General features: G+C 22.3%; 2 protein-coding genes across 2 annotated transcripts; one reads left to right on the top strand and one right to left on the bottom strand.

The window, feature by feature from the left end:
* Window positions 1–106: 106 nt before the first annotated feature.
* Window positions 107–1495, top strand: Bm944 (Hsp20/alpha crystallin family protein; the record flags this gene model as incomplete). Its single annotated transcript, XM_001892203.2, has 3 exons — window positions 107–325; window positions 599–812; window positions 1335–1495. 3 exons carry the CDS (start codon window positions 107–109, stop codon window positions 1493–1495), a joined length of 594 nt encoding a protein of 197 aa, XP_001892238.1.
* Window positions 1496–2932: 1437 nt separating this feature from the next.
* Window positions 2933–13283, bottom strand: Bma-nas-37 (Thrombospondin type 1 domain containing protein; the record flags this gene model as incomplete). Its single annotated transcript, XM_043075917.1, has 19 exons — window positions 2933–3071; window positions 3449–3545; window positions 3967–4094; window positions 4484–4595; window positions 4928–5036; window positions 5353–5399; window positions 5904–6035; window positions 6304–6409; window positions 7197–7297; window positions 8583–8702; window positions 9274–9377; window positions 10061–10179; window positions 10379–10486; window positions 10778–10891; window positions 11416–11483; window positions 11658–11738; window positions 12411–12573; window positions 12776–12886; window positions 13239–13283. The coding sequence occupies 19 exons, from the start codon at window positions 13281–13283 to the stop codon at window positions 2933–2935; spliced, it is 2004 nt and encodes a 667-aa protein (XP_042931851.1).
* Window positions 13284–13820: the final 537 nt, after the last annotated feature.

Genomic DNA, 13820 nt, shown 5'->3' on the forward strand with positions numbered 1-13820 from the left:
CTTAGAATTTATTATTGCATAACAATTTTTTTTTTCTGGAATTAATTTATAAAATTATTTAGCTTACTGTAGGTTAATTGGAAACCTGAATAACTATTAACAACTGATGAATCCACCGGAACAGCACCGCGATATTCAGCCTTCCGGTCATCGGTCATGTTTCTATGATGGCGATTTCATGTCATTTAATGAAACTGTCAGACGAATGTTTGAAAGCTTATTTCATGGCTTAGAGCAACATTACCGCCAACTTGGAATAGGCTGGAGCGGTTCACCGACAAATGCGACATCATATCAATGCAATCTTGACGGTTCACTTAGACAGGTTTGCATTCTTAGAATTTAAATCAGATTAATAAGAAATTGTTTACTTTTTTAATTTTAGAATTGTTTCAATTCTTTTTGCAATTTTCAAGTTTCCATTTAGCGCTCGAAATTAAAAGACAAAGTTTTTCAATGAAGAAATTTCAGCATTGTGTATTTTTTTGTTTTTATTAATAACTTTTACATTAAATTATTTCAAGTAAGATTAAAATTTGATGAATAAATAGAAATGAATTTATATTTACAAAAATTTCAAATATTCCTTTCATCTTAGATTGCAAACGATGCGGAAAATTATGTTATGGAAATGGATGTGTCACAATTTCATCCGAGCGAATTAAAAGTTAATCTACATCAAGGTGAACTATCAATTGAAGGACATCAAAAGCAGCAACGTGATCAGCATGGTTTCATTGAACGACACTTCGTTCGTCGATTCACGCTGCCTGGTGATATCGATAAAACCACTTTAACTTCTCACTTGAAAGGTTATTTTTGAAATTTGATAGAAATTTAAATCTATTGAATTTCAATTCAAAATCACTAAAACTTATTAAAGAGCGAAATAGTTATTTAGTTGAAATGTTTCTTTATAAAAGTAAAGCAAAAAGGAAAAACGACTACTTTTGATATGGTAAACAGATATATTAATCAGACTTACGGTAAGCAGATATACGGTAATCAAGCATATAAATGGTAATCAGATACATCAATCATACATACTGTAAGCTAGTATATGACACGGTAACCAAATATATTAATCAAAATACGGTAGTCGGGTATGTAATACGGTATCCAGACACATTGATCAAGAATACGGTAATCGGATATTTAGTACGGTAGTCAGATAATTAATCAAGCATACGGTACATAATATGGTATTGAGATATACTGGTTTCTTGTTTTTGTTTGATAAGAATTGCATACACTTACTGTGACATAACTAAAGACTGTCACATTCAATCAAAAATAATTAGCTGCAAAAATCATTGAAGATTATAAATTTTCAGAAAATGGTATTCTAGAAATAAAAGCTCGGAAGAAGAATGTTCCACCAGTAACTCCGACACGAAATATTCCAATTCAAATGAATACTGTCGATCAACAACACTCCAAAAATGCAAAAGGTAGCAATGCAAGCTCAAGTCGAACAGGAACTACTGATCATTGATTGAACACAATACATTCTTAACATAATATTTTATCACTGCTAGTCTAAAATATTAAACAAACAGATCAATAACATTTTATCACTGCTATTTTGATATCAATGCTATTCTGGAAATATTAAATAAACTGATCAGTCACATTTTACCATTGTTATTGCAAAATATCGAATAAATAGATCAATAACATTCTATCAATGCTATTCTGGAAATATTAAACAAACAAATCAATAACATTTTATCACTGCTATTTTGATATTAATACTATTCTGGAAATATTAAATAAACTGATCAGTCACATTTTATCATTGTTATTGCAAAATATCGAATAAATAGATCAATGACATTCTATCAATGCTAATCTGAAAATATTAAACAAACAGATCAATAACATCTTATCACTGCTATTTTGATATCAATGCTATTCTGGAAATATTAAATAAACTGATCAGTCACATTTTATCATTGTTATTGCAAAATATCGAATAAATAGATCAATGACATTCTATCAATGCTAATCTGAAAATATTAAACAAACAGATCAATAACATTTTATCACTGCTATTTTGATATCAATGCTATTCTGGAAATATTAAATAAACTGATCAGTCACATTTTATCATTGTTATTGCAAAATATCGAATAAATAGATCAATAACATTCTATCAATGCTATTCTGGAAATATTAAATAAACTGATCAATAACATTTTATCACTGCTATTTTGGAAATATTAAATAAACCGGTCAATAACATTTTATCATTGTTATTCCAAAATATCGAATAAATAGATCAATGACATTCTATCAATGCTAATCTGAAAATATTAAACAAACAAATCAATAACATTTTATCACTGCTATTTTGATATTAATACTATTCTGGAAATATTAAATAAACTGATCAGTCACATTTTATCATTGTTATTGCAAAATATCGAATAAATAGATCAATGACATTTTATCACTGCTAGTCTAAAATATTAAACAAACAGATCAATAACATCTTATCACTGCTATTTTGATATCAATGCTATTCTGGAAATATCAAATAAACTGATCAACATTAACAATTTTCTTCCTAGGAGAAAAATCTTTCCTGCAAAGTTCATACTTTTGAAACAAAAATTGGCTAATATAACAGAAATCAACTTGCTTATTCATAAAAAATGTTTTATATTCTCAAATAGATTTTTTTATCAATCCTAAAACATTGATTTTTTTACATAAACGATGATAACAATGTTATAATGGAAACAAAAAAAAAATTTTTTTTATAACAGATTCTAACTAATTTGGATTAAAATTCATCTTTTTAATTAATTTAAAGTCAATTTACAGTTTTATACGTCAAAATTGTTGCTATAGCATATTAAAAAGTTAACAATAATTTCAAAAAATGATATAGTGATAAGAAGTTTAGTGATAAGAAGGCAATAAATAATCAATCTGGAATGCAAACAGTTCCATTATAATGATATCCGCTACAACATCCTCGTCTATCCAATTTCAACCAATCATTTCCACTTTTCCAGCCCAAATAAACAGTAAACGTTGACATTGAACATAAATGATAAAAATATCTTAAAAAAAATAAAATTCATTCATTTCAACCTTAAAAAATAAAATTTGTATTACATTAATTTATTTCAGGAAAAAAAAAAACGAAACTAAAGTTAAAAACAAAAATTAAAGGTAAACTAAAGTAAATTCAACATCAAATAGCATGTAAACATTTGATAAAAATTTTTAATTTCAAACATAACAATAAGTGGTAAAAATATAATTATTGTTTTTTTTTACCTTAGTTTAATTCTTTTTCCCAAATGAATTAATATTTTCATTGTTAAAATTTTAAATTTTTAAAAAATTTTAAATTTAAAAATAATTAATTTTGCTCTGATCATTTATTCGTCTCATCCTTTTCTTTGACAAATAATATAAAACAATACAAATGTACTTTTCGCAAAGTCGTTCACCAGAAAATGCTGATCTAACATATTGTTTATATTTGTATTGATCCACGTTTAACTTGTCATCAGGTGGCATATAAACATCTGTTAATTTTAAAATTTTAAATTTAAAACATATTTATGCAAAGAAAGGAAATAAAAATTTATTTAATCTGTAGTTTTTTGTTTTTACAAATTTTTTGTCGCACTGAAAAGATTGCTATTGTATGCAAAATTTCAAATAATTTACCTGCAAACTTTTATTTAGATTTTTTGTATTATATCAATTTAAGAATTCAAAAAATTATAAATTGAAAAATAAGACAAAATCTGTGTCAAAGATAAATAAACAAACCTTAATTTTTGAGTTTTTATGTATTTTTTTTAAAAACAAATGTCTATGATATATTCAATTTTTTTTTTTTTTTTCATCTTAAATGAACTAACTAATTTCAAATATAGTATTTTATTTGAAAGTATTAATATTTAAATTTTTATGCATTTTATTTTATTTTTAATTTTTCACCTTTATCTGTAGCAAATTGTAAATTCTTGTACAGACTACATGGTACAACTAATCGTCCAACACAATTAAAATTTTGCCAAATTGGACATCGCTTTTCGCCACATTTTTTCATATCTTCTTTTGGTCCACTAAAACTCATATCTTATTGATTGATCGATTGATTGATTGATTGATTGGACTGATTGATATTAACCATTTTAAATGTTTAACCATTCAATTCTCAATTATTACATAAAAATGTTTCTATTACTTCAAAAATAATCCATTATTAATATTATGCAAAAAAAATTTTTTTTTTTTAAATTAGTTAATATTTTCAAACTTAGAGTAATCTAGTAATCGTTAAAAAATTTCTTAATTTTTTTTTTTTTTTTTTTTTTTAAATAAAACTTATAAAATCATTTAAGTACTGATATAATTAATGATAATTGCTGAACTTTTAGATGGAAATAAAATTCAAAATAATTTTCGAATTCTAAATTTTGTAAAAAAAAGTGAAAAAAAAAGGAAACCTTACGGACAATACTGATTTTTGCCATAACATGCACGAATACGACGTTGTTTACCACAACCGCCACATGTTACCGAACATGCGCTCCATTTGCCCCAATTGCTCCAAGCTGATGTTGCTAAATAATTTAATTCATTTTATTATAATTTATTAATTTTTTGAAAATTAAATTTTCCTTACTCTTTTATATTTTACAAAAAAAGAGAAAAATTTCTTTTAACAATTTTTTTAATAGTTCAATAATAATAATAATAATAATAATATAATAATAATAATAATAATAATAATAATAATAATAATAATAATAATAATAATATAACAAAACAATTCATAATTTACCTATAATTATGCATTATTTTAGAAAACACTTCAGAAATTTCATTTTTTGCCCAAAAAATAGTGAAAAAATTAGTTTTTATAAAATTTAAAATTTTTTAAAATGAAATATACCTGTTGTTATAGATGTAGTAGTAGTAGGAGTAGTAGTAGTAGCAGTAGTAGATCTTGTTCTTGTTGTTATTGTTGTTGCTGTTGTTGTTGTTGTTGTTGTTGTCATAATCTATTTATTTTTGTTTTTATTTATTTTTAATTTACAGAAATTATGATTCTATGCAATTTGTATGAAATAAATTAAAAAGCTAAAAATTATAAAAAAAGTTTCTACAAATTATGACAATGCTATTTGTAGAAACTTTCTTTGAAAACAGTAATGTCCTTTCTGCAAATTGACATCAAAAAATTGAATCCAATCACAAAAGGTAGTATTTTTTCTAATTTCTCTGCATCAATTAAAATTTAATTCTTCAAATTTTTTCAAAAAAAAAAAAAAAATCAAATATTCTAGAAATAATATATGGTCAAAGTTGCAGACTTACTAATTTCTTATGTGGCAGAAATTTTGATGCTGAACCGTCCAAATCATCTGAATTATTCATCATTTCTGATTTAATTAATTATTATTTAATTAATTATTTATTTTACAACAAGATAATTTTCTTTTTTCTTTAGCAAAAAGATAATCATATCATTTCTTTTTTCTTTAGCTTTCTTTTCTTCACTTTTCTTCTTATAAGTAATATGCGTGACTCATTACGTGATCTACGTTATATGCAGATGTAGACAGCATCGACGTGATGGCATATCATTTCACGTGTATGTGAACCGGGCGTTTCTCATTTCCTATATTTATTTATTTGTTTTTTCTTGAAAACTTAGTATTAATTAGTGATTACGTCTATTTGATTTTTTAATAAGTGCTTTCTTGGATTTCTACGTACAAATCATATTTATGTTGAACGATGGTATACGCTTTACTTCTATTTACTTACTTTTTTACGTCATTCACGTATTAGTATTAGAGCTAATTTTTTTTTTTTTTTGTGACTTTTATTTTTTATTTCTCTTCCATTAAAAATTTAAAACTTACATAGCTTGTAACGCAATTTGAATCCCCATGTACCGAAACCATCGGTGAGAACATTTGCTGTATAAATAATAACGAAAGTATTACTTTCACTTGCTATCCATGCATTTGGTGGTTCACAACAATGCCTTGAACCTTAATTAATTGCTTACTGTTTTGTTTATACCCTTAATTGTTTACAATGTATCTTTGAAAAGATTTTTTCTTTAAAATAAGAATGAAAACTTTAAAAATTATAATTCTAAGTCAATTTTTGAAAAAAAAAAGTTTCAAAACTCTTTTCTTTGTAATGATTAAACGAAATTCTAAGTGTAATTGTGAAATGAATTGAGATGAGATAAGAATAATCAGAAATTTTCTCCTCAATATATAATATTTACAATACTAGCTGAATAAAACTAACCAGTTGAAATCATATCTGTTTTAAATTTCAGTTCTAAATAACTAGTACATGTTGCTTTGCAAGGTAATTGTAATTCATCAACGTATACGAGCACTTGCGCATTGGACTGCAATTTATGATGAAGTGTTGTGGGGGTAAATGTTCAAAAAGAATTAAAAATGAACTGACAAAAAGCATTTAATAAAAAGGAATAGTTAATGTGATGATGATAAAAGATGGGTTGAAATGATTTAATGAGTTATGGTACTATAGAAATCAGACAAAAATGATATAATGGTATATTTGAAATTGCTTACAAAATCTTTCAAAAATTGTTCTCTGAATAAGGTTACAGAAAAGAAAGTAACTGGAAAAGATTTCGATTAAAATGTTGTTATTAAATCAGAATAAAAAAAGACTTAAATTTAAGGAATATAATTAATTTTTGAAATGTTTCACTAGCATTTATTTCATTGCTTAGAGAATAATGATAATACTGATAACGATTAAAATTGAATGATATTGCGTAAAACAAATTAAAATGAAATAAGAATAAAGCTTAATAATGATTGCAAAGTGTAACTGAATGCCTAACAATTTTTTGCTTACGGTAGCAGTGCTACAGTAATTACGCTATTACCGTAGCAGACTAATGTTACAGTAATCATTATTATTAAACTACAGTATGCATTTTTTGACATTTTTTTTTCATTCAGACTATTGAAAAAAACATTAAACCATATTATAAGAGTATATAATGAATAATAGTGAGTTTTTTTCTTTTTTTCACCAAATATTTTTGTGATAGCTTATTAACTCATTAAGTGCATATATTTGTAAAATAATTTATTTTGATAAAAAAAAAAAAAAAATTTATTATTTAAATCCATCTTGCAGTTTTCTTCAAAACTTACCCTAATCCTCCAGACGCAATGAACATTACCATTTTGGGCAGTAATTGTAATGTTTTGATAATCATAACCAGCCAACAAATCACCACCACATTTAGGTGTTTCTAAAAATTATAATTAACTTTTTTAAAGTTACAATACAATAAACCTCTTTGTTTTTAATTTTATCTTTTAGTAAGATAAAAAAATGAGAGAAAAAAGAACCACAATTAAAAATTAAAATTCTACAAGCGTTAATTTCTTTTTTCACCTGGCAATTTTTGAAACTTGTTGGAAAAAATTAAAATATATTATGTTGAAATAATTTTCTATTAAATGCATAAGATAGTTTTATCCCTAAAACTATTTTAGTTTTATATCTCAAATGAGTGAAATTATTTATTCAACAAATATTTTCCAATTATAGCTATGCCTATGTAAAATATTTTGTTATAATATGTTGTAAATTGCTTTCAATCTTACTGTTAACATCTTTTAGAGTAATAAACAACTTTAAATTCAATGGTAAGAATTTGTTGTAAGCTCGTTGTTCAATTAGCTTTCATAAAAGTTAATTGTAATTAAAATATCGAAATATTATTTAGATCATCCATTTTGATAGTTATTACCACAGGAAATTGACTTAATACAATTTTCTGCGTCAATCAAAAGTGAAATTAATTCTTTTTTAATTTTTTTTTTCAAATCACTATAATTATGCACTTTGTTTGTAGACCAACGCCTATTATGTAAAAAATTAAAGTTATTGTTTGCGGTTAGTTTTTTTCGATATAGCAAAATTCGATTTTCGGATTGTCGCAGCATTCAGTCAGTCACTCAATTCATTTTCAGCAAACGATGACATAGCAGCAGCAATGACAATAATGGAAGAATAGAATGACAATTAGAAAGCAAAAAGTGCGACAATTGCGCTTAGTGAACAATTTAATATTTACTTTGTTCATTTCTTTCATATAATTGCATAAGCGTTATACTGGATGGTATTGCTGGTACAGTAATAACATATAATAAAAGAAATCTTCTGATATGCCTAATTTTAGGTAATTTAGCCAGTCAGATAGAAATTTATCAGAAATGAAAATTCTAAAAATAAATTATGTATATATACTCGATGCTAAGTTTCTTTCTATGAGCATACAAATTGCCCATTTAAGTGATTTCTAAAAATTTTAATACATCACTATGATCTACTAGCCATTTTTGCTTGCTATAAACAATCGATCAATTTCTAATTGAATTTATCAACTGATCATATCGATCGAACAATCTCGACACTTTCATTTGAAATATATTTTGGTATTGCTAATGATTTAAATTAAAATGATATAAATCAAAAATGTCTTTTCTTTTATAAAAATTGAAAATTTTGTTAAAAATTAAAAAACTTACTACTTTTTTCCACTGATAAACAATTTCGTCCACCTAATCCAGTCGGACATTTGCACTCATAACAATTATTTGGATTTGTATATCCACCATTATAACAGTTCATTCGATATCTACAAGTATCTGAAATAAACCATAGAAAAATTTTTTTTGATTTTAAATTCGATTTCTCATTTCAGTAAAATATTCTTAATTTTTTTTTTTTTTAAAAATAATTCTCGTAAAACCTAAATTATTTCGTTCTATTTTTTTTTTTTTTTTTGTTTTGAAATATTTCAAAAATTTATGCACCGATTAGCTAATTTTTTTGCTTAGCATTATTATGAACTTGTTGATTTAATTAAAACTTGAAATGTTAATTCTTAATTTGATTCGAAATTTTCAGAAATTTTATCACTTTTGGATTAAATAGGAAAACGGAAACTAAAACGCATAAATTATAAATATTAGTGCAATAAATTTTAATTGATAATTAATAAACATAAATATAATTGATAATTAATAAACATAAATATTAGTGCAATAAATTTTAATTGATAATTAATAAACATAAATATTAGTGCAATAAATTTTAATTGATAATTAATAAACATAAATATAATTGATAATTAATAAACATAAATATAATTGATAATTAATAAACATAAATAATACTGCAGTAAATTTTAATTGAATTTATTCTGTGAAAATTTACCATTGCAATAGCGTAAATTAATCATTTTTGCATCCTTGAATGAAAGTGCTTGTCGTTGTCCGATCGTTTGCTGATACCGACGATCGCGTGTCTCAATCGTATACCTTTAAATAATTTACTAATAATGTTTACTTAACAATTCATTAAAAATCTTACCTTATGTAAAATTTAATTCAATTAAAAATCTTATATTACGTTATATAATATTTAATTAATACAAATATTATCTTCTGCATAATTTAATTCAATAAAAATCTCATATTATGTTATATAAAATTTAATTCAATTAAAAATCTTATATTACCTTGTATAATATTTAATTCAGTACAAATATTACCTTATGTATAATTTAATTCAATAAAAATCTCATATTATCTTATATAAAATTTAATTCAATTAAAAATCTTATATTACCTTGTATAATATTTAATTCAGTACAAATATTACCTTCTGTAAAATTTAATTCAAATCAAATTTTATATTATCTTATGTAGTATAATTTTATGTTCCATAAATTTTTTTTACCAACAAAATAAAAAAGTATATATTTATAAAGAAAATCGATTAATTAATTTTAAACGATATTATCTTTTAGAAAAAAAATTATATACAGAAATCATCGTTGTATAAGCAATTTATAATCACTATATCATAATGTATCAACATTTTAATAACATTATCACAAGTATATAATATTTTAATAACATTATTATATACTTATGATAATGTTATTTTATTTTAATAATACAATAATTATATTAAAATTTTATAATGCAATAATTTAAACCTATCAAAACTAATTGTAAATGCTTTAGAACCATAATGCATCAGTGAACCATAATCATATGATAATCCCATATTATCAGTATTTAGTGTTGTTCGTTTTTCAAAATTTCCTTGAGTACCCTAAAATTAATCATAATTAAATGGATGAATGAGTGAATTAAAAAAAAAAATAAGTAATCATTAAATAAATTTCACAAAATTTATAAAAGATATAATTTTTTTTTTTTTTTTTTTGGAACAAAAGATTTAAAAATAATGAATTTATTAAATATATCAAAGTTCGGATTAAATTTTAATTTAATTATCAATAATTTATTACTGGATAAATATTCATATGATTAATCCAAATATTACTATCACGATCGCTACGTGATTGCTCATGCCATAAGCCAAGTGCATGTAATACTTCATGTGCAACTATACCCATCTAAATTAATTTAAATTAATTAAATTAAATTAATTAAACTAAATTTAATTTAAATTAAGCAAATACTTTTCATTGTTACAATAGCAATTTTTTTTTTTTTTTTTGCATATATACAATATTTATAAATGTTAAAATGTCAAAAAAAAAAAAAAAAATAAAATTTATCATTATTTAAATATATGTCAAATTTAATTAAAAGTAATAATTAAAATTGAAAAAAGGCATAATTTTTATTTAAATTATAATTAATTATAGAAATGGAAAAATTTTTTAATTTCAAAAAAACATTACTGATTCACATCCAAGTCCAATGGATATTATTTGTCGACCACCAATTTTACCAACATTACTCCAACAACCTCGTCCTCGTGTGAAATATATATAATTCTTATTGCTACCATTCTCCTATAAAATACTTTTTAAAATATTAAATTAATTTTGTATGAGTATGAATTACTATTCAAAATATTAAATTAATTTTGTATGTGTATGGATTACTATTTAAAATATTAAATTAATTAATATTGTAGTTTTCAAATCTAAAATTGATCAAATTATTCCGTTGAATTTTTTGTTTAAGTATAAAATATATAATAATTCTTATTACTAACATTCACCTCAAAATTTCTTTCATTTCTTTTTTTCCATTTAATTCTAGAAAAATTTTAAAAAAAAATTTTAGAAAAAAAAGTTTTTTAATTTCATAAAATATTCTAATTAAATTTCAATTCTTTGGAATAATTGTAACAAACATAAGAATTTATTATATAAATTAAGTATGAATTACTATTTCAAATATTAAATTAATTAATATTGTAATTTTCAAAACTAATTTTAATCAAATAATTTCGTTGAATTGTTTATTTAAATTTGTTTACATTAGTTTTTTTCTCTTTTTTTATTTATTTTTATTTTTGTTTGTTACTGACCTTGAAGCGAATGCATGTTTCTGCTTCGATATGATGTAATGCGGTACGAATTAAATTTTGCCATTTAACTGTAAATTAATCATTTCTGTTTTGTTAACATTTCATTTTATTATTTAATTTCTAATTTAAATTAAAATTTTTTTTGAACTTTTAATTTATGTTTTTTTTTTTTTTTTTTTATGCAAATAACATTGAAATGAATTAATTTTACAAAATTAAATTTTTTTTTTTTTTAAGTTCACCATCCAAATTGCTAAAATAATATGATATTGGCATATTCATCCAATTGTATTGCTCTCCTCGAATTGCTTGTCGACTATTTCCTTAAATTAATAATAATAATAATTAAATATAAGTACAATAATAATAATTAATAATAATAATTAAAAATAATAATTAATAATAATAATTAATAATAATAATTAAAAAATACAAATTTAAAATTTGTCTATTTTTTTTTGATAAACAATAGTATTTAATTAGAAACACTAAATTCATAATGATTGAAGTTTTATTCTAAATTGTTTTTTTTAAAGGAATTATATTTTTTAATTTCGAAGATACAAATTTTTTTTTTTTTTTTGCATAATATTTAATTTTAGCAAAAAAATGGAATAAAATTTATTTGCTAGTCGAATGGTGATTAGCTAACTAAATATTGAAATTTTTACGATTTATCAAATGCATTTGTAATTTTTCCATTAAATTATAAAAACTAATTTGGAACAAATTTTTAGTTTTTATTTATTTATTAAAACAATTTTTCTAATTATTTTATATGTTGTAAAAAATCACAAAAAAAATAATATAACAGTTTTGCAAAGTAACAAAATAATTTAGCTTTTATAATGTTTCGAATAAATTTTATCAAAATTTTGATCCTACCAAAATAAAATTTTAATCATTTACTAAAAAATTTGAATAAATTAAAAAAGATAAAATTTTACTTTTAAAGTAATAACTTACTAAATTTTACTTCTAAAGTAATAACTTACTATTTTTGATATCTTCATTGAGTAAAGCTTTAATTTGTGGTAATGTTAATAAGATATCATTCTCGAATAAATCACCCACAACACCTTCCTTACGATTAATACTTGCTTCGGTACCATCATCAGCCGGAATATCTCTTAAGTCTTTGCTAACTTTTTTAGAATCCTTCAAAAATTTAAACTTAAAATTTTTTAATTAAAATTGAAATATGCAAAATACAAAAATTTATTTTAGAATAAAAATTACAAATAAAATTAATTAATAATTTATATTACTTCGTTCTTTTTTTCTTTTTCCACCTTATTGGACACAAGTGCTACTTTTTTTCCGTGAGTTCATTTACGGATAATAACGTCAAAACACTTACGTAATCATGATATGTACCATACTTCCGTGCTGTAATTTTATAATATTGATCTAATAGCACGCGAACTTCTGCATAATCATTTGAAATTATATTATTATTTTGTGCGTTTACCTAAAATTAAACTTTTATATTACTGTAATTTTATGATTAAACTATCTAAAAAAGAAATATGGAAAAGTAATTATTTACTAAATTTAATTTATTTGCGAGCAAAATTAATAAATGATAATTAATTAACAAACTATATTATCACATAATACTATTATTATGATAACAAAAAAAAGTTTTTTACTAAAATACATTAATTGATATATAATTGATAATTTTTTTTCCTATCAATTTATCATTTTTAAATAATTCTAAACAATCATTTTGAATTAAAACCTTGTAAACATATTTATTTACTTATTTACTTGTTTATTTATTTATTCATTTATTTTTGCTTTCTTCAATCAAACCTTACAATTACATAACATAAATATGCAATCACTCGTAATAATACCATCATTTTGTCCTTCCAAAATGTGCTGCAAATTTTAACTGTAAAAAAAAAAAATTTTTAAATTTAAAATGATAGCAAATAAATACAAAAATAATTTATCAATTATAATCATTTCAATAATTTCCTGCGATAGTGTAAACATTGAAAATAATTGATCATTATTTTATCAATATATTTCAATTAATCTATCATAATATTTCATATTTTTAAATTTTTAAAATATGAAAAAATTTCTTTTTCATCAATTATTTAGCTTAAAAAAAAAAAAAAAAATTTATAAAAGCGATTTTTTTTTTGCAATTAAAATATGTTAGTATCATTAAGCATAATCAATTACTACTATCCTAAATAAAGTAATGAATTAATTACTAATTACTACTATCCTAAATAGAGTAATGAATTAATTACTAATTACTACTATCCTAAATAAAGTAATGAATTAATTACAGATTACTACTATCCTAAATTGAGTAATGAATTAATTATAGTGTCACTACTATCCTAAATAAAGTAATGAATTAATTACTATTATCTTAAATAAAG

This window comes from Brugia malayi, assembly GCF_000002995.4.
Source record: "Brugia malayi strain FR3 genome assembly, contig: Bm_v4_ChrX_scaffold_001, whole genome shotgun sequence".
Classification (NCBI taxonomy): Eukaryota; Metazoa; Nematoda; class Chromadorea; order Rhabditida; family Onchocercidae; genus Brugia; species Brugia malayi.